At 43.3% G+C, this 24,237-nt stretch overlaps 1 protein-coding gene across 1 annotated transcript in view; it reads left to right on the top strand.

Moving 5' to 3' along the window:
* The window catches only part of DEF6 (DEF6 guanine nucleotide exchange factor), a 173,743-nt gene that overhangs the window by 47,689 nt on the left and 101,817 nt on the right, over nt 1–24,237 (top strand). Inside the window, exons 2-3 of the mRNA XM_088461166.1 lie at nt 18,038–18,178; nt 18,331–18,507. Of these exons, the coding sequence (XP_088317292.1) occupies nt 18,038–18,178; nt 18,331–18,507 (318 nt within the window). The remainder of the gene's footprint in view (nt 1–18,037; nt 18,179–18,330; nt 18,508–24,237) is intronic.

Here is a 24,237-nt window from a genome sequence, read left to right as displayed (position 1 = left end):
TAGAGATGCAATTCAAGCTAATACATAGGTTGTACTTTACACCTGAAAAGCTACACAAAATATGGCCCTCCCAGTCAAAATATTGTTGGTGGAAATGTTCGGAACAGGGAGATATCCTTCTTATATTTTGGAATTGTGGAATTATCCATAATCTTTGGCATGAAGTATTTTTATTAGCACACACAGTTCTCAATGTCCAGTTTCAGGAAACGCCTACCATAGCTCTTTCCATATGTATCCCCAAGAGCTGTCTAATTCTGACAAATATATCCTAGGTCACATATTGATTGCCACTAGGGCAGCTATAGCACAAAACTGGAAGAGTCCGTCTCCTCCATCCTTACAACATTTTTTAGGCAAGATTCAATATGAATTGGGTAAAGTGTTGGTATTGGGATTTGATGCTTTGATGCCCTACTTATTATTGTGTTATTTTATTATTTTATAATATTTATTTATGCGATATTGTGAATGTGTTAAATTTTTTTCCAATACAATGTAATTAAGAGGTTTATTATATTGACAGTAATGTCTGATTCCTCCCTCCTCCCCCCCCTTTTTCCTCCCATCTTTATGTTTTCTTTTTTCTGTATCTTTCCCTTTCCATGTTGTTAATGGAACAAAACTTTAATAAAAATGATTGATGTAAAAAAAACAAATGCTTCCCAGGTTTGTAAAATCTGTAACAATGGATCAAGAGCAATATTAAATAGTAAGGGAGATAAGGGGCTGCCTTGCCGAATACTTCCCATCATAGTAATCAGAGAGCTACGAGAAATTGACATAACTGTAGAAAAGGCCGGACAAACTCTTGCAGCTCCAATATTTTCAATAGGTTACTCCAAGACACTGTATACAATGCCTTCTCCGCATCTAAAATTCAAAAGCATTACTGGAGGAGCATCCTGAAGATCCGAGTAAGAAACAATTGCAACCAGAGCCACCCTAACCCCCTTCACTGAAAACCTACCACGAGTAAATCCAAACTGATGATGAGTCAGGATTTTAGGTAAAATAAATTGGACCCAATTGGCCATTATTTTTGTCAGTATCTTACCACCAAATGTTTCAAGCACTGGTTTGGAGAACAAAAAGCAGTTACCTCTTACCGGTGAGACTGCTAGAAATCACAGCTAAATGGTTGATTTTGATGCCTATAATAAGTGCTGCAGAGATCCCTTGGTTCTGTGCAGCAGTGTTCTTTTTTTTTTTCATTTTTTTTATTGATGAGTTAATCAATAAACAGTACATATTGCATCTTTGTAGTAAAACAAACATTAAAGAACAATATTGTCGTGAAAGTACCAATTACAAATATCGTCGGCATTGTATAAAAATATATAATACCATATAAATCCAGAAGTATCAGTTTGTATAGCCAGGGATATTTGAGTTTCAATAGGCATGCATTGTTATAATTGAACTCCAGTGTGATTAATATACTACCATAGCTCATTACATATATACAGTACATAGAGGAAAAGACAGGGTTATTAACATATAGGTAATACAACTAATAAATACATCTTGTCAGAGGGGTATACCATTAGTGAAAACCTCTAGATTGTACCAAGATGATAAATCAAAGCAATTCCTCAAAGCAGTTTTCAATTTTGGTGACAAAGTATATATATATAAGGCAACCATGTATCGAAAACATTTTCTGCTAGTTTCTCCTTATGTGGAGAGGTCTCTGTCCAATCCATCATAAATACAAATGAGAGTCTAGGGAAAATTAAGGACTTTGCGGAAGGATGTGGGGCTATCCATTGGTATAAAATTTTCTTTTTGGCAGCGGCTGTCAATTTAGCAAGCAAATTACATGTCCCTGTTTGGATGTGTATGTTAGTGTTATCAGGAGATATGTTCCAAAAAGCCCATATTTTAGATATGGTAAAAGCAATATGTAACGTATGATTAATGTAATTTTGGAGCTTTGTCCAAAAAATTTGTATCTTAGGGCAATCCCAAAGACAATGTATTATGTCTGCGTTAGGAGTCTGACACTTATAACAGTTCGAATTTGGAGCATCTCCAATTATATATTTGAGCTTCGGTGTGTAATAAGCCCTGTGTAGGATTTTATGATGCATCTCCATATATGAAATTGACACCAATAATTTATTCATTTTAAGGTATGATGCCAAAATGGTTTGCATGGAAAACTCTGGGAAATCTACCAGCCATTTAATTAGACCGACTGTGCCTGACTCAATATTAAGTATAGCCCTTGATTAACTATAAATGTAATGTAACCCTCCTTTATACCATAAGTAGAAGTGTGGTGATGTTATATGTGGGTGAAAAGCAGGGTTGCCCCACAAGGGAAGAAAGAGTGAGGAGTATTTAGATAATTTTAGATTAGAGCGGATCAACCTCCATGCTTCACAAGTACTGTTACAGCAATATATTTTCTTTAATTTGTTGACATCAAATGAGGACGTGTATGCAGGAGAGAGACCAGGTTGTATTCTGGCACTAAGGCCTGTTCTACTGAACTAGAGGTGTACATATTTACACCTCTTATCCAATCAATGGCAATCCTGCATTTAGATGCTAAAGCATATTGTTGAAGGCAGGGGAGATTTAGTCCACCCAATTCCTGTCTCTGTTGCAATTTAAATAAGGAGACTCGCAGTCGTTTTCCTGCCCAAATACATGTTTGGAAAGCTTTGTTTAACAAGCTCAAATCTTGTTTGGTTGGTAATATTGACAATATTTGTAGTACATATAATAAACTAGGGAAGCAGATAATCTTGTAGAGATGACACCTACCTATGTAAGAAAGGGGTAAGTGTGCCCATCTATGCAAATTAGAATATGTCTTTTGTAGAAGTGCTGTATAATTCTCAGTGTATATCCTAGAAGGGCATTAGGGAATAGTAAATCCCAAATATCATAAACTGTTTCTAGCCCACTGAAAGGGGAAGGTACTGTATCTCCCCAACCTCATTTTGTCTCTGGAAAAATTGTCATAGCCATAGTTTTAGAATAATTCAGCTTGAAACCAGCTATGTCTTCAAAAGCCTGAAGCTTCGACATCAACCTGAGTATCGCCATTTTGGGGCTTGTAAAATATAAGAGGTCGTCAGCAAATGCTGATCATTTTATCTCTGTTGGGCCTATTTTAATACCTTGCCAATCAGTCATTGCATAAAAGTGTTGCAGGAGAGGATCTAGTGCCAAGTTAAATAGCAGTGATGAGAGGGGACAGCCCTGTCTAGTCCCTCTAGATAGGCAAAAGGAACGGGAATTTAGTGCATTAACTGTGAGAAATGCAGTGGGGTTATGGTAAAGTGTATTGAAAACAATTAATTATTGCCCAAATTCCTAGTGATGAAAGATCCTAACTAAGTGGGCCCAAGACACTCTACCAAATGCTTTATTAGCATCACAGCTAATTACCACATTGTCCCTTTCTTTGATATTGCGGGTTTTAAGTAAAGCTGCTATCAATGTTCTAACATTGTGTACAGATTGACGGCCTTTAATAAAGCCTGTTTGCGCTGGATGTAGCATCTTAGGGAATGATAATTGTAAGTGTGAAGCTGTTAATTTAGAAAATATTTTTAGATCTTGATTCAATAGGGATATTGGCCTGTGGGAGGAGACTAGGGTAGGATCTTTTTATGGTTTGGGCAATAGACTAATGCGAGCTGTATTAAAATTTGTAGGAGCTGGGTTGCCACTAAGTATAGAGTTATAGAGGGTTAAAAGATGCGGGACAAGTTGTGGTATCAACAATTTATATTAAGTGGTCGTAAAGCCGTCTGGTCCCGGCGTTTTACCTATAGGTAACGATTTAATAATGGTTGTAAGTTCTAACTCTGTCACTGGTGAGGTAAAGGATTCCCCTTTATCACTGTCGAGTTTACGGAGATCGACTTGTTTCAGGAAATCTGTACCTATAGAGGGTATATCTGTGGGTGCTTGATATAATGTTTAAAAGTAATTGAGGAAAGCCTTTTCAATATTTGTTGGGAGTGTTGTTGATTCTGTGGGAGATATTGCTATAGAAGTAATACATTTGGGTGTTGTATTATTATTGCGTACTAGGTTTGCTAATGGTATTCCGGGACGATTGCTTCACCTAAAATATTTGTTTTTTTTGGTAATGGACATTTAGTTGTGCCTGCTCGGTACTAAGGTTCCAATAAAGAGCCTTAGCTTCTTTATATGCACATTGATTAGAATCAGTGGGATTGCTCAGTAATGCTGAGTATGTCCTGGTAACTTCTGCATTAGCTTGTCTAAATCTCAGTTGAAGCTTTTTCTTTTTATGAGCTACATACGCTAATAAATAGCCTCGCATTACAGGCTTGGATGCTTGCCATAGCAAATTAATGTCCTGGCTATGAATTGAGTTATTGGTAAGGTCATTTTGAAAGTATTGAACTAGCTGCAGCTTAAAATCTTCTGAAGCGGCCATGAAATCTGAAAATCGGCAATTAAAGGAGGTTTGGCGCGGTGTATCCATTTTAAATTAAAACCATGAAGGAGTGTGGTCTGAAATTAAGATATCAGCAACTGCTGCTTCTTCAACTCTGTAAAGTAGACTATCTGAGACTAACCAATAGTTGAGACGTGAGAATGAATTGTTGGGGTGGGAATAGAATGTATACTCCCTAGACGCCGGGTGTATATGACGCCAGGGATCTATCAGATGAAGCAAATCTACTAATAAAGATAAACTAGATGGCATTTTCCTCCCATTTCTGATTTGGGAGTTGTTACCTGAGGCATCCAACAAAGAGTTCATAGTTACATTTAAATCTCCACCTAATATCAAAACACCCTCCGACCAATCCTGTAAATTTGCATAGAGTGTGGAAAAAAAGGATGCATTGGGGCCAGGAGGAGCATATATATAAGCGAACGTGAATTTTTCTGATCCAATTACAACTTTTAAAAATAAATACAGTATCTCCCTTCAGGATCTGATTTTTCCTCAACAATCTGATAGGAGATGCACTTACTAAACAAGATCACCACTCCTCTAGACTTTGTCACAAAGAAAGCACTTCTATAATCTTGAACCCAAGTGTGTCGTAAAGCATTGGGATCTCTCTTTCTCCAGTGGGATTACTGAAGAAATGCTACATCTGGATGGAATGTTTTTACATGAAGTAATACTTTTTTCCTTTTAACTGGTGTGTTTAATCCTTCCACATTCCACGTTAAAAATTGCAAGGATTTTTTGGTAACAATTTTTGTGGATCTAGCCTGGGACGTGTTAGACATCAACCTATACCTTCCCCATTGCAACCTATACCTTCCCCATTGCAGACATATGGCATATTCTTGTCAGTCCCCTCTTTCCGTCACAGCTAGCAGGACAGGGGTTAATTCCATAACAGTTTGTACATTTTTTAAATCGACTAAAATTATCTTTGTAATATCGATCAGTATTCAACTCATCAAAATCTATTTCTAATTTTATGAACCCAGTATCGCACCCAAACATGTTGCTCAAATAAAAAAGAGAAACACAGTAGATAAGAAAAAGTAAACCTGAGTTGATGAAACACAGGTATCGTATGGTTCTGAGTAATATAGACAATGAAGGAACTCGATAATAGTATTAGCAACCTCCCGAAGAGCACTTGCATTACAAATATAAACATGAGAAATAAATCGTGTGACATATCAGTATTTATACTTTTCCAACAAGTCCTTGTTAATCATTCCCGTCATGGGTGGAACACGGAGATTCTGCATGTAAGGATTGAAGAAAGTTCTGCGCTGATTTAGGAGTATCAGTGTAAAAAGGTTTGGCTTCACAAATAATGTGCAGTTTTACTGGGTAGAGTAATGCAAATATCATCCCCTTGCTGAATAGTTCTTTACTACCCCCTCCTCCCCATATAGTGCCAACCAGTATTAGCGCTGCCAGCAAGGCACCACTCGTCACTGCCAGTGTGAGCGTTGCGGGTGCTGTGATCTGCAGCCAGTCGCCTGTCTAAAATGGCCACTACTCCGTAGGCCCGTGGGGCTGGACTCCGGTAGATAGCATCCCAGGAAGCCGTCGTTAGTATAAGAACCTTCCCCGGGTGTATCCCTGGTGATCTTTTCTAGTCACCCACTGGATAGCAGCGGCATGGGTGTATTAGAAGTGCTATTTTCGGGGACCGTGCTGGGATCTTGTTAAAATGCGGCCATGGCCGATGGGCCACCCACAAGAAGTCGTAAAAACCAGCAGTGTTCTTTTTATTTAAAAACAAAACAGTGTACTACCCCCTCCTCCCCATATAATGCCAACCAGCATTAGCACTGCCATCCTAGGCTGGTGGTTGCAAAGTTGGGGGTACAAAAAGCATGGGGTCCCCCTGGCTTTTCTACTACCAGTACTAGGCTTTTCTAGGGCTAGTAGCACTATACAGATGTGTCTCCTGCGAGCCGAGACTTGGAATGAAAAGTCTTGGAACAGCAACAACTTGGCACCTTCAAATGTGAAATCTGGTATTTTACAGTAGGCATCCAATATCTTCACTTTGTCTAAATAGTTCAGTAATTTAAATATGACTGGGCACGGGCGTTGTTGAGAAGATTGTCGTTCTGGACCAACTGTATGTGCTCTCTCTACCTGCATTGGGGCATTTGATATGTTTAGACCCAAGGTGTCAGGTTGCGACCGTTACTCGCCCCAGCGCCGGCTTCCCCTGACCTCGTGAGCGGTCAGACGTCAGGTGTGGCGGCGAGTGACACGCTGAGGATTATGCCTGGGGACCATGTAGACATCCATGAGCTGCTCCGTGTCTTGGTTGCTGCATGGACGCAGCCATGACAGTCTTCATCACCTGATTACCCTTTACCCAATGGTAGCGTGGTGGTCGTCAGCTGACGCTGACCTCTAATGAACTGCTACCTTGGGGTATGTAGCTAGGCTCCAGACAGCAGGAAGTTGTCTGTACAACGTTGTTACTACTAGTGTTTTCTTGCCATCACTTTGTTCCAGGTTCCCTTGCTGTTTACGCTCTAGTTACTCTCCTGTGCCAGTGGTGCTACTGTATAGCTTGCCCGTGTGCTCTGTACATCCTCCGAGTACAACTACAGTGTCACTCTCCTGTGCCAGCGGTGCGACTGAATACCTTGCCCGCGTACTCAGTACATCCTCCGAGTACAACCACAGTGTCACTCTCCTGTGCCAGTGGTGTGTCTGAGCCTTGCTCACATACTCAGTACAAAATCCAAGTACAAAATCCTCACTAGTGCCTCTTTCAGAAGTACATTCTCCTGGGCCTCATCGGTGTTATCTTCCTCCATTTCCCACCTGTATCGAATACCTGACCAAAGGACCACGACCTGCTTGCTAGGTGCAGCTTAAACCCATATCCCGCTTGGAGGGGTCACTGGTGAACACCTCCCAGCAGGTTGGACTCTGTGCCTTTGGTCAGGTCTCGCCAACATCCGATACTTGTGGATGTGGATAACAAACATCCAGGACCCTCTCCTCCGATTCCTTCCACAACCCGGGACCTCAGCTTTCAGCTCCTCAGTAGGAGATTCCCCTGAGCCAGCCGTGACACAAGGCCTCAGGTAGCCAGGAGGAGACCAGACGGAGAAGATCACGTGGCTTAACCGAGTCTAGCAGGCCAATAAGCCGTAAGTTGTTTCTCCTATTACGGTTCTCTATGTCTTCTAATTTATCCTGAAGAGCCATTATGGTAGAATCATGGGAGCTAAGAAGTGTTCATGCTTCCTGTACCTCGTCTTCTAGGGTGGACACTCTCTCCTCCACTTCTGTTATCCTCGTGGAGTGCTGTTTTAATTGTGTAGCAGCAGAATTTATTGCTTCCGTGAGCGGGGCAAGTTTTATGTCGAGTAGAGGTGATATTATATTTTAAATGTTCTTTTGCCTTTTGTATCGAAGATGAGCTGAAATTTTGTGATTCAAGTATTGTTTCTAATGGATCATCTCGTTTTGGGGAGGCTGGGGAGGAAGAGGCATCAGAGAGTGTTGCTTTTTCTTTATTTTATCCTGTTTGAGAGGATCTGGGACCTCTTTGTGTCTTAGCTACGTATTTTTCCATGGTTTTAGATAGGGAAAGCACCAGTCTCTATTAAGAAGTAGGTAAAAGAAAGTCCTATTGCTTAAAGCAGGAGAGTGTAACAGGAGTAGAAAGTGCACTTTATCGAATACTATTACAGTGCAATGCAAGTACGTTGTGAGACTGTCGTATGATAAAATGCAACCAGAACTGTGTCTGTGAGATAGGAGAACTATAATGCTTCTAGTAATAGAAAGTTCAGTACCTTCCTTGGCCCGCTGTTTTCTCCTCAGGTTAAGGAGCAGAGATTAGAGCTAGCTGTCAGTTACTGCAGCAAGGCACCACTCGTTACTGCCAGTGTGAGTGTTGCGGGTGCTGTGATCTGCAGCCAGTCGCCTGTCTAAAATTGCCGCTACTCCGTAGGCCCGTGGGACTGGACTCCGGTGGATAGCGTCCCAGGAAGCCGGCGTTAGTATAAGAACCTTCCCCCGGTGTAGCACTATACAGATGTGTCCACATACACCTGTTCTCAAATCGCACAAAATAACCCCTAAGTAGCTAATACACTATAAGCAAACTAAGAAACTAAATTGAGGAAAGAGCAGCACAATGAAGGAAAAAGTAGCAAAGTTGAGAAAAAATAGCAAAGGAAAAAGTACACAATCCAGGTTAAACAGGCAAAAGACAGGTCCAAAATGAGTGACCCACGCCATACATCGTAATGCTTAATCTGCAACTTTATACCATTTTTTTGCTACATAAAAAAATGTTGTCTTGCGTCATATGGTGCTAAAGGGATCGGTGTACGAGGACAAAGCTGCAGCGTCTGCTGGGCTGGGAAGGGTGCGTCTGTCACTGCCCAGCAACCAGCCCTGCTGCTTCATAGCCACACCCTCTATTACAGGGGTGTGTGGTCTAGCACAGGTCATCGGTGGCAATTTTTTGTGTATTGCAGCTGCTTTCCAGGCTTTGACTTACCCAGCAGTGGGGGCGCACAGCGGGCGGCATTCTCCATCTGCACCACTAATTCTTCCATTTTCCAGTGGTGCCAGTGACGTCACGTGCCCTGAGCATGGGGAGGAGTCTGGAGCCCAGGCTGCTGCAGGGGGGAGGAGGCTGGAGTGGGGCTGCTGCAAGGGGGAGTAGGATGGAGCCTAAGCTGCTGTAGGCACGTAAACACCATGTGACACAGAGGAGCCAGGACCGGAAGGAAACAAGGGGAAGGAGGTGGACACAGCAAGGTGAAAGGGCATGGGGGAAACGATTATAGTGGCAGTAATTACAGAGTAAATCTGTAAACTAGTTGCCTGTGTCACATCCACCTACCTGTCATCTTCCTGCATCACATCCAACTACCTGTCTGTCTGTGTCATATACACCTGCCTGTCTGTGTCACATCCACCTACCTGTCTGCCTCCTGTGTCATATTCACCTACTCCTCTGCACACTCCTTCATCCCCTTTATAGATTTCCGGAGATCCCAAGGTTCGTTGGTCAAGGGGTCCCAGTGCTTATCATTCTGATATGAACTGTTTTATATACCCATTCTGTGGTTTTATTATTCATGATTTTTATTTCCCTTATGTAAGGGTAATTTTAATCTCTGCATTGTTGAATCAATAAATTCATCTGTTTTAAGCATACCAACTCGCACTAAAACATTACCATTATCTCGCCAAAAAATAGACCAAGGTGAGAATGGAGATATATGTGACATTTTTTTTGGGGGGGGGAAAAAAAGGTTAAAAAGGAATATTTCTATCCATAAACAAATATAAATATGCATATACAGTCAGGTGCATAAATATTGGGATATTGACAGAATTTTCATATTTTGGCCTCTATTCACCACCACAATGGCTTTGAAATGAAACAAACAAGATGTGCTTTAACTGCAGACTTTCAGATTTAATTTGAGGGTATTTACATCAAAATCAGGTGAACGGTGTAGGAATTACAACGGTTTCTATATGTGCCTCCCACTTTTTTAGGGGCCAAAAGTAATGGGACTATCAACTCAAAAGCTATTTCATGGACAGGTGTGGGCTATTCCCTCATTATTTCATTATCAATTAAGCAGGTAAAAGGTCTGCAGTTGGTTCTAGGTGTGACATTTGCATTTGGAATCAGTTGCTGTTGACTCTCAATATGAGATCCAAAGAGCTGTCAATATCAGTGAAGCAAGCCATCATTAGGCTGAAAAATCAAAACAAACCCATCAGAGAGATAGCAAAAACATTAGGTGTGGCCAAATCAACTGTTTGGAACATTCTTAAAAAGAAAGAACGCTCCGGAGAGCTCAGCAACACCAAAAGACCTGGAAGACTACGGAAAACAACTGTGGTGGATGACAGAACAATTATTACCCTGGTGAAGAAAAACCCCTTCACAACAGTTGCCACATCAAGACCACTCCAGGAGGTAGGTGTATGTGTGTCAAAGTCAACAATCAAGAGAAGACTTCACAAGAGTGAATATAGAGGGTTCACCACAAGATATAAACCATTGGTGAGCCACAAAAACAGGAATACCAGATTAGAGTTTGCCAAACAACATCTAAAAAAGCCATTACAGTTTTGGAACAACATCCTATGGACAGATGAGACAAAGATCAACTTCTACCAGAGTGATGGGAAGAGAAGAGTATGGAGAAGGAAATGAACTGCTCATGATCCAAAACATACCACCTCATCAGTGAAGCATGGTGGTGGTAGTGTCATGGCATGGGCATGTATGGCTGCCAATGGAACTGGTTCCCTTGTATTTATTGATGATGTGACTGCTGACAAAAGCAGCAGAATGAATTCTGAAGTGTTTCGGGCAATATTATATGCTCATTTTCAGTCAAATGCTTCAGAACTCATTGGACGGTGCTTCACAGTGCAGATGGACAATGACCCGAAGCATACTGCAAAATCAACCAAAGAGTTTTTTAAGGCTAAAAAGTGTAATGTTATGCAATGGCCAAGACAATCCCCTGACCTGAATCCGATTGAGCATGCATTTCACTTGATGAAGACAAAACTGAAGGGAAAATGCCCCAAGAACAAGCAGGAACTGAAGACATTTGCAGTAGAGGCCTGGCAGAGCATCACCAGGGATGAAACCCAGCGTCTGGTGATGTCTATGCGTTCCAGACTTCAGGCTGTAATTGCCTGCAAAGGATTTGCAACAAAGTATTAAAAAGTGAAAGTTAGATTTAGGATTGTTTAGTTTGTCCCATTACTTTTGGCCCCTTAAAAAGTGGAAGGCACAAATAGAAACCGTTGTAATTCCTACACCGTTCACCTGATTTGGATGTAATTACCCTCAAATTAAATCTGAAAGTCTGCAGTTAAAGCACATCTTGTTTGTTTCATTTCAAAGCCATTGTGGTGGTGAATAGAGGCCAAAATATGAAAATTCTGTCAATGTCCCAATATTTATGCACCTGACTGTAAGTATATAAACACATTTTTAAGTATGTAAATACTCTTATTTGTGTATTTTTTTCAAAGTGTATAAATTCCATTACCCAAACCCAAACTGTAATGTTTTTCAGAAGGGGTCTATTTACTAAGTAGTGTTACCAATACATTACCTTGCGTTTTCGTGTACGCGAAAATTATTTTGTTTTGAATACGGAGATGTTTCCGCCTGGCAAAAAATCAGAATCGGCGATACTTTTTCGCAGATTCTGACTTTTTGGCGCTAATTGAATACAAACATCTCTACCATTTTAATATAGTTCCAAAAAAACTTTAAAATCTAAGTTTAGTTCATAAAGAAAGACAGACTCGAATTTGAATTAACTAACTTTACTAAACTAGTAAGATTTCTGCAAAATTTACATGAAATTCATGGGTAAAAAAGAATTAATGTGAGGCAGATGAGCCTCTACCCCTCCCTGCCCCTTTAGTTGCACCCCCCCCCCCCATGTTGGGGGACTGATTGGTGAGGCTGTTTTTGGGACTGGTGGCTTGTGAGCTGGGAGTAGATGTTGATGGCACTTCCCTAAGGGACCTTTATGCCACCAGCTCCCTTTGTAATGCCACAAAGGCCTGGGTTTGCTCCCGTATGGCTGCATTTTGGTCTCTGGCTGCCTGGGTTTGCTCCCGTATGGCTGCATTTTGGTCTTTAGCGGCCTATGTTAGCTCCACCAGATGCCTACTCAAGTCACTGGCCATACGGATGCGGGTCCCCTGGGCTACTGCAGAGGTCCTATTTAGCTTCCTGAGCTGGTGTGTGATGCTGTCCATTTGAATTTTTTGACTTTCCATGTACAGCATCTGGTGTTGACGGAAGCTGTGCAGGGACAGAGCCAGCTCATCTGCACTGGGGGCAGAGGCGCCGAGAGGGGGGGGGGAGCGGGTACAGATTACCCGGGCTTCCTGAGGGGCCCGGCGGGGGCCCGGGTAGGACGCCGCCCCCCTCCTCCCTCACAGCAGCCCAGCACACAGCGTGAGCACCCCCGTCTGCAGCGCCACATCGCTGCGGACGGGGGGCCTGACTGGGGGTGGGTGGTTGTACTGTTTGCTGTGTGGGTGGCTGTTGCTGCTGAGTAGGTGGAATTTGGCTTGTTGCCTCCACAGGACTCAGCGGAATTGTTGCCTCAACCTCCTCCTCCTCCTCCTCAGATGTGTAGGACACCAAGCCAAAATCTGTGCATGGGTCTCTTGTCGCTGGTGGCCTGGGCCGTGGTGGTGGCACAGAAACTCCTGATGGCACTGAAATGTAAAAATTTAAATATAGTATAACTAAAATATTTAAAAGTGTGTTTGGACTAATTATATCTATGCTTAATAGCAGGTACATTTAGTAGTGACTGCAATAAAGTGACACAACGGGTGTATCTGCATCAGAGCCGGCCCTAGCCAATTTGGTGCCCTAGGCAAGATTTAAACTGGTGCCCCCTAGCATGTGTATGTATATATATATATATATATATATGTGGATGTAGTTATGAGACCGCTGCGATTCCACCGGGCTCAATACCGACATCCAAATCCCCATAAGGGACTTAAGACAGGTGTCGAAATACCGACGCCTATCTTAATCCTGGTGCCTAGCCGAACGAGGTAAGGCTGGGACACCCTTAGCGTTAGCCGCGAGGGAAGAGGGTTAGGTTTAGGGAGTGCAGCGGGGTTAGGGTTAGCTTTTTTAGTGGGAGGTTAAGGTTATGCACCACTGGGGGGGTTAGGGTTAGGCACTAAGGGGGGAAAGTTAGGTTTAGGCGCGAAGGGGGGGTTAGATTTAGGCACTAACGGGGAGGGTTAGGGTGCGAGGTAAACAGGGTTAGAGTTAGGCTGCAAGAAGGGAAAGTTAGGGGGGAGGGTAAGTATAGTTACCCGACCCCTGTCTGGATACCAACCATCAGGATGCTGCTGTCGGTATTCTGACAGGAGACATCCATACAGCCGGCATTACATACCCGTTCCATATATATATATATATAATATATATAAAAACTCCACCAGAAGGAATGGCACTCAGAGGCTTGAAGCGAAAAAAAATCTGTGTATTGTCAAATCAACACATGTTTCGGGGATACAGCCCCATCGTCAGGACCACATACAACAAATAACAAACATTCAAAACACCCCTTAAATACCCCCCAAATAAAACACATTGTCAAAATTTAAATGGCTAAAATAAAAATACATGGCCTGCCAAAATTATAAGGCCTGTTTAACATACAAGGAGGCTATATGTATGTGTACAGATCTCTTTCACTACCTTTTCATTAATTCTTTCAAAACAATAATATGTTGGGCCCATAATTTGGGCAATTCATTGTTTTAGGCCTTAATGTCACAATGCTAAAGTTAATTAAGTAATTTAGTTTAGATTCTAAACAAAAAAAAAACATGTAAATCTGTGTAAGTGTTTTTTTTTATGTTTTGTTAACTCACTAGCCTCCTCCATTGACCTTTCCATGTGAGGCCTTTTTGGAGTTCTTGTCCTTCTTAGTGCAGCAGCTGTGTTTTTAAAAATGTAAAAAAAAAAATGAATAAACCAAAAACCAACAATTCTAAACAATTACATAACATGCATCCTAAAATGTGCAATAATAAGTACATAGTATAATTATGTGAGTGCCTACACCAAGTATTTTATATTAATGTACAGTATGAGACATATATATTGTGTAAATCTTAGTTTTTAAACATAAATGCAAAGATTCAAGGATACTGCCACATATGTTTGCATTTTTGTACCTAAGCAAAATGTATCATATTATTTGACACATTTCATTTGCAATGTTAAAAATAAAAGCCGCCCAGACATGATGCGATAAAGCAGGCAAAACGAAAGATTGGTACTATTTGGCTGCTATATCGCACCGTGTATGGCCCACTTTAAGGTGCGTACACACTAGACAATTAAAAAAAAATGAGTTCTCCAATACTTGTAATTACAGTATTTTAAAAAAAAGTACAGTGAAAAGAAGTAACATTTGATTTGTTTGCATACTCACCAGGACGCCTAGGGGCTGCTGGCCGGTCAGTGTGTATAATATGTGGACCTGGAAATACCTCAGGAGAAAAAAACGGCCTCAGCTCCTGTTCATATGGAGTGAAATGTACTCTCATTGCTCCTCCTCCTCCTGTCGTGCGTTGCAGTCTATGCTCCTCAGCCATTTTATCTTTGGTGTTCCTTTTAATATGTTCCTTTGAGGGGGTCCTGGCAGCCTGCAATGCCAGGAAGTCTGCGTCCCGGCTTTTATAGCTCTTTTTGATATTTTTTAGATCATGCCGGAATTCATTTACTGCATTCACTGCATCAGTGATGTTACGCCACATCTCCTTTCGGCGTGCTGCTGACGTCTGGTGTGACTGTGCCCCAAGCAGGCGGGGAAAAACAGGGACAATTGCACGGACCAGGGCGCAATTTCCATCATAACTGAAGCGTATATTACGGCCAGTCCATGTTTTCCCAGGGGCTGGGAGAGCTTCATCCTCCTGATCCTCAACACTACCCTCAGACTCCACCTCCTGCGCTTCCTGCTCCTCGCTCTCCTGCTCCTCCACCTCTTCCCTGCTCACCTCCTCACGAATCTCATGTTGCAGTACAACCTCCTCATCCTCCTCCTCCACCACCCTGGCCACCCTCACTGCTTTTTTTTAACTCTCTCTCACCACTCCTTCACAAAACTCCTCACTACCTTTCAAAGGACAAAATGGAGGACAGGGGTTTATATAGGGTGTGTGAGGTAGTCATCAGGAGACTTTTGATGGCCAATGAGTGACTTTGTTTAAAACTCTACATAACACTAATTGAAACTCACTTTCCGGTTGGTCCAGAAAACTGCATACTTCCGGACTTGTATCCTCGCGATAACACACACGCGAGTTTGCTTTTTTACCGAAAACTCGCACCCCATTACATCGCGCGAGTTGCAGGGGAAACACGTACAAAACAAATGTGCGAGAATGTGCGAGTTTAAAAATGACTAAAAACTCGCATTCTATTACATCCCGCCCTAAGTGTCTATGGGGTTGATTTAGGAGAGGACGCAGTTACACACACTAGCGCAGATTCACAGTTATCGGGAATCTGCGCATGTGCAGAATGGGTCCTGCGAGATCACACGCAGGCCCCACTACTTATCTGCTTGATTGACAGGCAGAGGTGTTTGCTGGGGGGTGTGGGGTTTGGGACAGCCTGCGTTCCCAGAAATAGGGCATCGAGCCCATTTTCCAGGAGTGGCGAGGCCAGGTTCTGCGTCCATGGATGCAGACTTCCTGGCATTGCAGGCTGGCAGGACCCGCTCAAAGGAGCAACTATCGGGACGGTGATCCAAGACTGAGACCTCGGTCGCAGTTCTGGGATCGCAGATGTAGTAAATAGGTTTCAGACACAGTGGCGTAACTAGGGCATTTGGAGCCCAGGGCAAATTTAAAAATGGAGCTCCTCCCCCCCCCCTCTATGTGCGCCTTCGGCGCACGCAGCAAATAAATGGGCGTGGTCACTTAAAAATGGGGCGTATCAACATGACAAACACTCCTTTATCGTCACTCTAAACATTCCTTTCCATATGCAACTTAACCCCAGTAGTGCTCCTTATACAGTACCCCCAGTAGTGGTCCCCCTTATGCAGCCCCCCATTAGTTCCCCTTATTCAGTGCCCCCAGTAATGGTCCCCCTTATGCAGTGCCCCATGTAGTGGCCCCCTTTATGCAGTGCCCCCAGTAGCAGTCCCCCCAATGCAGTGCCCCCAGTAGTGATACCCCCTTATATAGTGCCCCCAGCAGTGAACCCCCCTATCCAGTGCCCTTATACAGTGCCCCCTGTAGTGGTCCTCCCTATTTAGTGCCCTCAGTAGTGGGTCCCCTAGTAGAAAGCCCCTTATATAGTGCCCCCAGTAGTGGGTCCCCTAGTAGAAAGCCGCTTATATAGTGCCCCCAGTAGTAGTTTCCCCCCCAGTAGTAGTCCTCAGTAGAGGTTCCCCCTCCCGATGCAGTGCCCCCAGTAGTAGCCCCCCATGTTGTAGTCCCCAGTAGTGCCCCACCCACAGTAGAGGTCCCCCCCAGAAATGGTGCCCACAGTAGTCGAAAGTAGCTCTCCCCCCCCAATAATGGTGCCCCCAGTAGTAGTGGTATCTCTCCCCCCCCAGTAATGGTGCCCCAGTAGTAGTAGTAGTAGTAGCTACCCCCCCAATAATGGTGCCCCCAGTAGCAGTAGTATCTCCCCCCCCCAGTAATGGTGCCCCCAGTAGTAGTAGTATCTCCCCCCCAATAATGGTGTCTCCAGTAGTAGTAGTATCTCCCCCCCCAATAATGGTGCCCTCCCCCCGTTCCCCGTAGTACAGACACACAAGTTACACAAAAATAAAAATAAATACACTTACCTGAATCCACGATCCAGCTCCGGCCACTGCTCCCGCCGCACGTCAGTTCTCCTGGGCTGGCGCACTTTGCATTATGGGAGAGACGTCATGACGTCTCTCCCATTACCCACTGCAGGAGCCGGAAGGGAGCCGGCTCTTGCAGTGGGCCTGCAGCAGTCAATGAGAGTCTGTCTGACTCCCATTGACTGCTGTTTAACACACATCGTCGCCAGCTCTGGCGGTGATGTGTGTGCAGCAGCAGCCAATGAGAGTCTGACCTCATTGGCTGCTGATTCACACACACATCGCTGCCGCTCGGCAGTGATGTGTGTGCAGTAGCAGCAGCAGTCAATGAGAGTCGTCTGACTCTCATTGGCTGCTGGTTAACACACACATCGCCGCCAGTGTGTGTTATGCACAGCATGAGCCCGCCTGCCACCCTCCTCCTGGCACTATTGGGCAAGCGCTCAGGGGGAGGGAAGGGGCTCGGCTGTGCAGCACAGGACCGGCGCTGGAAGCTTAGCGCCGGTCCTGTGTAAATGTGTAGCGCTAGCTAACTGGGGCGGGCCGGTACCGTGGCCGGCGGCACCCGCCAACAACCCCCACCCCCCCCGCACCGTGGGACCGGACGTGCCCCGCTCGCCCTGCCCTAGTTACGCCACTGTTCAGACACCTCCTGCTGCATTTGCATTTTAGCAGGACGGAACTGCAAAGCCACTTGTATGCGGCTTTGCAATTCCGTTCTCTGCTGAATCAGACCCTATGTTTGTAACAAATTCAGTGACATGCCAGCAACAACATACCCATAAGACAAACAATTTCGAGCTTCTCAATAGCCATCTCCCAGTCATCGCCCAGGAATGCCCAGCACATTTCTGATACCTTACTGTACCTCTGTGTGTACACCCGGTGTAACGCATGTGCCGTACGAGTTTTTAGGGATTTTTCACGCAGGTGCAGTAGAAAAAATTGCTTAACTCCATGAACTTTTGCTTTACGTGTAATTCAGAATCAGCCCCTTATCAGCATTTCCCATCCTATACCTTTAACTATAAGTTCATTAATAAAGTCAAGGGATTGAAGGAGGAGAACCCTCTTAAATGTTTGGTAGGGGAGCATTTACTCCAAGAAGAACATTGTGTACAATGCTAATTTTATGACCAGAGAAAGAAAATGATGTACAGTATTGATGCAAATTTCCCTTGTATTAGATAGTGAGCTGTGCTTTTCATTTACCCAGGTGCTGTCTCACAATCTGTACACTGTCCTGTGCATTCCTCATGACCCAGTGGCTCTGGAAGATCATTTCCGTGACGATGATGATGGACCTGTTTCCAGTCAGGGTTATATGCCTTATTTGAACCAGTATATACTGGACAAGGTGAGATATTTTATTTTTCATGTCATTTCCCTATCATGAATTTCTTCTTCTTTGTATACAGTATATTGTTTCTGTGTAAAATTTAGAAACCAACCTAATATGTCTGCTTCCATTGTCTTTGCTGATATCTCTCTCATTTTATTTGCTATTAGGTGGTAGAAGGTACATTTGTAAAAGAAAGCTTCCATGAGTTGTGCTGGACTCTGACAGCCAAGAAGAACTATCGCCCAGCAGGACCTGTGCTGCCTAACGAAGATGCTTTTCATCTGTGGTGTCTGTTCAACTACCTGTCAGAAGATACATACCCACTCATTATGGTCACTGATGAGGTGAAGCAGAAATGTTGCATGTGTTTCCCTGTGAAGCGGGGGTCCCCGCGGCCAAAGCATTATCACGCCATGCTAACCAGCCCAGCCAGGGGATCCCTGAGGAGGTAGGGACCCCCCAATAAAGGTGTTGCCCCTATCCAGGGCACCCCAGGCCTGGGCTTAGCCCAGGGCTATCCCCGGCACCCCTGGGAGGTGGGTGCTTGGTTTATTGTGTAAAAAATATATTAAATAATATTGTCTTTTACAGTAGAACTAGAGGTCCCAGCAAGCCTCCCCCGCATGCTGGTGCTTGACAAACCACAAGTACCAGCATGCGGTGCATTAAGGGCACACTGGTACCTCTAGTTCACCTGCAAAATAAATATTAAAATAAACACAGGAGAAACACACAGTGAAAGTACAACTTTATTACACTGACACTCACACATCCTCACCTTGTCCCTAGTGCAGATCGTGTCCCCTTGTCCAATAGAAACCATATTGGGACTTGTAAAAAAAAATTAACCCATACCTACCCCTTGGTTACGATCCTCTTTGGTCCACGTAGGCATCCAACATCTTCTGTAAAAAAACTAAACGAAAAAACTGGAGCCACAGACATAAGTGCTGTCCTCTAAGGATGGTACTTCCCAAACGATGGCTCAGCTGCAGCATTTCACACAGAAATGCATTGGCTGAGCGTTCATTGGCTGAGAGTGGTTCCCACCATTGACTAGGTTACTAAAGATTAAAGACTAGTTTACTAAAGGTTACCTAGCGATTGAAATGTAAAAAGGTTTTCTATTTGTCAACAACATCCTTATTATATCCTGTCCTTTCACCTACAGTATATAATAAATAGAGTAGATGCCCCTTATCTGATATGGATGTCACACGTTGTCAATTCCATTGCGGATCACACAGCTGGAGGTCCTAATCCATTTAATCCTCTTCAAAAGGTCATCTACAAAGCTATTTTGAAGAGGACTGTCTGTATCATATATGTGAGCTGCAGGGATGCTGCAACAAAAATTAACTGATTGAAATTCACACCCAGGTTAAGGTCTTGGGTAAATACATGGGAGGACTAGTTATGAATGGGGCATGTACAAAAGGGGGCAACTACTTTAACACAAATTCACGTGTACTAAAGAGCAGTCAAAGTCACTCTGAAATTAATCTGTATCATAGGCTGTGTATTGCTGAGCTGGATAATATACATGAAATCCGAGTAACTGTATTATGACTAAACTATACATGTTCTAATGAAATTCTTTTTTATTCTTTTGCAGCAGGTTATCATAGGTGGGCTTTTCTGTCTAAGCAGACATATAGCTTTATGTATCAAGCCTTGGAGAGAGATACAGTACCAACCAATCAGCTCCTAACTGTAAATTTACAGGCTGTGTTTGAAAAATGACAGTTAAGAGCTGATTGATTGGTACGTTATCTCTCTCCAAGGCTTGATACATATACCCCATAGTTTAAGTGACACTTTCCAGTGCATAAATATACTGTTTAGATTGGTTGTTAATTATACATGGGCAGGGAGAGTGACATCACAGCAACTCAATACTGCATTCTTGGCTTTATGACCTACAACATATGAGTTCCCATCAGGACACTGTCCTGAGGATATGGGAGGAGCTTCATTAGTCTGTAATGAAGTGTTTCTATGTATTTGGAAAGGGAGGGGTCTTATTTGCCTACTTTTGGACCTCCTCTACAAATTTCGTAGGCCATGTTCCCACTTTTCTTGTGAAGTGTGCGCGAAGGGGGCATGATGACAGGATTGGTGTTGCCAGACCCTACACCCGCTGCATGATGATGCACGTTGCATCATTGTGTATCAGCAGACAAGGGGCGGGATGTACTAACCTTGCGGTTTACAGTACATCCCGTCAGTCACCGCAAAATTACTAATCGCATATGTACTAACATATGCCATTAGTATCGCAAAGGACAGCTCTTGTGATAAGAACTGCCCTTTGTGAAGCAGGCAACGCCGGGTGAGGGGGTCTCTGTGGGTCTCCATCCCCTCCGAGCCCCGGGAGCTTCCTGCTGGTCACCTCTGCAGGAAGTCCCGGGCTCCTCCTCCTCCTCCCTGCACCCAGAAGAATAGTAGGAGAAGGAGGCGGAGGACCCAGGAGGAGCACGGGCCGGCACACAGTAGTCTGTGGTGAGTGGGGAGCCGGCAGGATAGATGTGAGGCGGTGACGAGCGGCTGCGGTAAGAAGCCCATAGAAAAACCTGGCATTACCCTCCGCACCGAAAATAGGGCGGCCGGGGCTTAGTACATATGAAAATGCGGCAAAAACTCCAAAAACAGGGTTTTTGCTGCATTTTTCCTTTAGTACATCCCGGCCAAGGTGTATTGATACAATTCACATATTAATCTCCCCATTGGGCAATGATGCAATTTGCCATGTTGACCCAATTCACCAGTTCATATCATTGTGCGCAGCAGATCGCAGGCCTGCATGTTGACACTCTCTTCACAAATTTTACTAACTATATATAGATTTATATAACATGCATATGAATTATACTCCGTGGTGTATGCATTTGGATGCTTTAGAATGCCACAGGGAACTTGTAATAGTTTTACATTTTAGATATGTACCATCATTTTTTTTTTTCAACAATTATTATTGAGGCATTATAGAACAATTGTTGACAATAGTTTCAATTAAAAAGATAGTATAACATCACACTATTGCAATATAAACTAGACAAATACAATACTCAATGGGTCCATATTAAAGCACAAACATATGTACCAATAGCAAATTGAAAGTACATGTGTGGTACCAATAGCAATTTGAAAGTACACGTGTGATATACACAGTTCAGTATACAAACTCAAACAATTATCAGTATTAATTGTGGCTGCATTTCCAGTACACTGTAATAGGAACCCTGGGTGGGATCCCTGCCAACCCCCCTTAATCAGATCAAATAAATAGGTGGATCCTGTGCCACCAACCTGGTTAGATACAATGTGGTATTTTTGAGACTGTGATTAAATTGTTTTCTAGTTGTGAATGGTAGAGTATTTATATACGATTTCCAAATCATAAAAAAGCTTTCTGCATATTTTTCTTTATGTAGAAGCGTTTCCACCCAATCCATCCTAAATAGAAAATTGAGCTTGTTCAGGAATAGAGGTATTTGGGGAGGTGTACTTTCTGTCCAGCCCGCAGAATTGTTTTCCTGCCCGCAGCACTGAGAGCTAGTACATGTTTCCTATTGGCCAATGTAATTCGTAGATTAGAATCAAAGACACCCAAGATTGCCCATTGCGGGGTAAAAGGCACGTAATTTATGAGTTTAACCTCTGCATAACGACGAATAAGGTGCCAAAAGTATTGAGCAAAAGGGCAAGCCCAGAGGCAGTGATACGTATCTGCCTCTTCCTGATGACATTTTGGACAGGCATGACTATCCAAGGTTCCCATTCGGAAACGTTGAATCAGAGATAAATAGATGTTGTGATATATATTGAGAAAGAGTTCAGTGTACATACTGGCTGGTAATGTATTCCTTGAGAACCAAAGAGTTTTCTCTAGTTCAGATATAGTTAGAGTAAGGAACTGGATCAACCATCCAGCCATGCCCCCTGTGTCCTCAGTATGGTCCAAAATATTTCTCAAAAATGTAGTGGACTGATATAGCTTTATAGGTAGGTACAGGTTGCATCAGGAAGCAAACCAAAGTGCTATCTCAGTGTCCATCTGGGAAATGACCAATAACATGTGACACATAAAAACGTGCTTGTAGGAAAGCCAGAGCATAAGGGCTGACCATGGCAAATTGTGATGTAATTTCTGCAAAAGTTAGGAGACATTTATTTTCTGTGGATACTAAAGATCTAATACTGTGTATCCCTGCCATTCTCCACAAAGTGAAGGGGTGAGTAGCCATGCCGTCCAGAAAATTAGTATTCTGATTTAAAGCTAGGTATAGGAAGTGAAATGCGTTCAACCTGGCCTTGTGCTTAAGGATACGCCAAATTTTCCTGGTCATCCATAAAAGAGGGTTTAATTTTTAAGAGTCTAGTATTTCCTGGTCATGCTGGTGGAGAAAATAAATCAAGTCAATACTTCCCAAAAATTCTTCTTCTAATGAAGTGTTCGTGTAAACAGAAGTTTTATGAAGCCAATTGTGCAGGTGTCATAGGAGGGCTACGTGATTATATGTCACAATATCTGGGAAGTTTATACCTCCGTTTGATTTTGGTTGACTTAGTTTTCTTAAAGCGACTCGCCCCCCTTCCACATACATTTAAGAAACTGGGCATTTATGAATTGTACATCTGTTTTAGGTAAGATTATAGGGAGTGATTGCAAAAGATATAACAGGCGAGGCACTGATACCATTTTAAGTAAATTGGCTCTCCCTAGCAAGGACAATGGTAGGCGTTCTCAGCCTTCAACATCATTAGAAAGAATATGTTTTGTCCGACCTATATTGAGTCTATATAAATCTGCAGAATTACGAGGCAGAACTATTCCTAGGTATGGAATATGAGATTTAGTCCATTGAAAGAGAACCTAGTAGCCCAAGGAGGACAAATGTGCCCACCATAAAATATCATAGCAGTACTGTAGATGTTTGCATATTTATACGAAGACCTGAAATAGAGCCAAATACATCAATCATATTAAGGGCCGTATTCAATTCCAGGCGAAAAGTCCGAATTTGCAGTAAAGTATCGCGAGTGACGTCATTTCAGCAGGCGGAAAGTTTCCGCCGTATTCAATTCTTGCGACTTTTTGCCGGTGCGAAAAGTCAATTCAATGTACCTGGTGAAAAAGTTTTGTCTCTGAGAGCCGTATTCAATTAGGTGCGAAAAGTCAGTTTCTGCGGAAAAGTATCGAGAGTGACGTCATTTAGCCAGACGGAAAGTTTCCGCCATATTCAATTCTTGCAACTTTTCGCCAATGCGGAAGGTCATTACGATGTACCCGGCGAAAAAGTGTTGCCTCTGAATAGCCGGTGGAAAAAAGTGCAGAATTGCGGTTTTGGGGTACAAAGGTGCGGAAACCACTCTGCAGCCTTTGGACAGACCCCCAAAGGATAACTGCGGCAAAAAAATGCAAAAAAAAAAAGAACACCCCAAGAAAGCACTTTGAAAATGGGGGCGAAAAAGTACAAAGTGGGGGCACAAAGGCAAAAACTAGCGAAATAGAAATTCTGATAGTATGGGGGAGGTGTTTTTTTTATTGCAGGTGTTGCTGAAGGTGCGTTTTTTGCAGCATTTAAAACTTGACCATAGCGATTTTTAACTATGCTTAGTGCATCTTTTGGGGGTGTCAGGCTGATTTCCCCAATTCTGCCAACACTTTTCGCCAGTTAGAGTTTTGCCCGAATGCGTTTTCGCGTCCTTTGGAATTGAATATGGTGAATAGCGGGGGCGCGCACGATAATTTTTCGCGGCTAAAACACTCCAAGTCGGCGAAAAGTGCGGCATGCAAAAAAGTATTGAGGGTGCGAAACTAATTGAATATGGCCCTAAAGCTGGCCATACATGGCACGATCGGATCAGCACGATATAGGTGCTATATCGTGCCGTGTATGGGCACGATATCATACCTGATATCGTGCTGCGCGCTCCTGCGGGATCGTACATTGCATCCACAGATCTTCCCGCAGGTTCAGGGGGGGGTGCCGGCATATCGTGCGGTCAGCAGGGACTGCACTGGGAAAGCACGATCTGTCTGCCGATGGATCGGCAGTCGCCCCTGCACT

The sequence above is a fragment of the Taudactylus pleione genome, unplaced genomic scaffold, assembly GCF_031769625.1.
Source record: "Taudactylus pleione unplaced genomic scaffold, aTauple2 ptg001021l, whole genome shotgun sequence".
Classification (NCBI taxonomy): Eukaryota; Metazoa; Chordata; class Amphibia; order Anura; family Myobatrachidae; genus Taudactylus; species Taudactylus pleione.
This window is presented reverse-complemented; position numbering and strand designations above follow the sequence as displayed.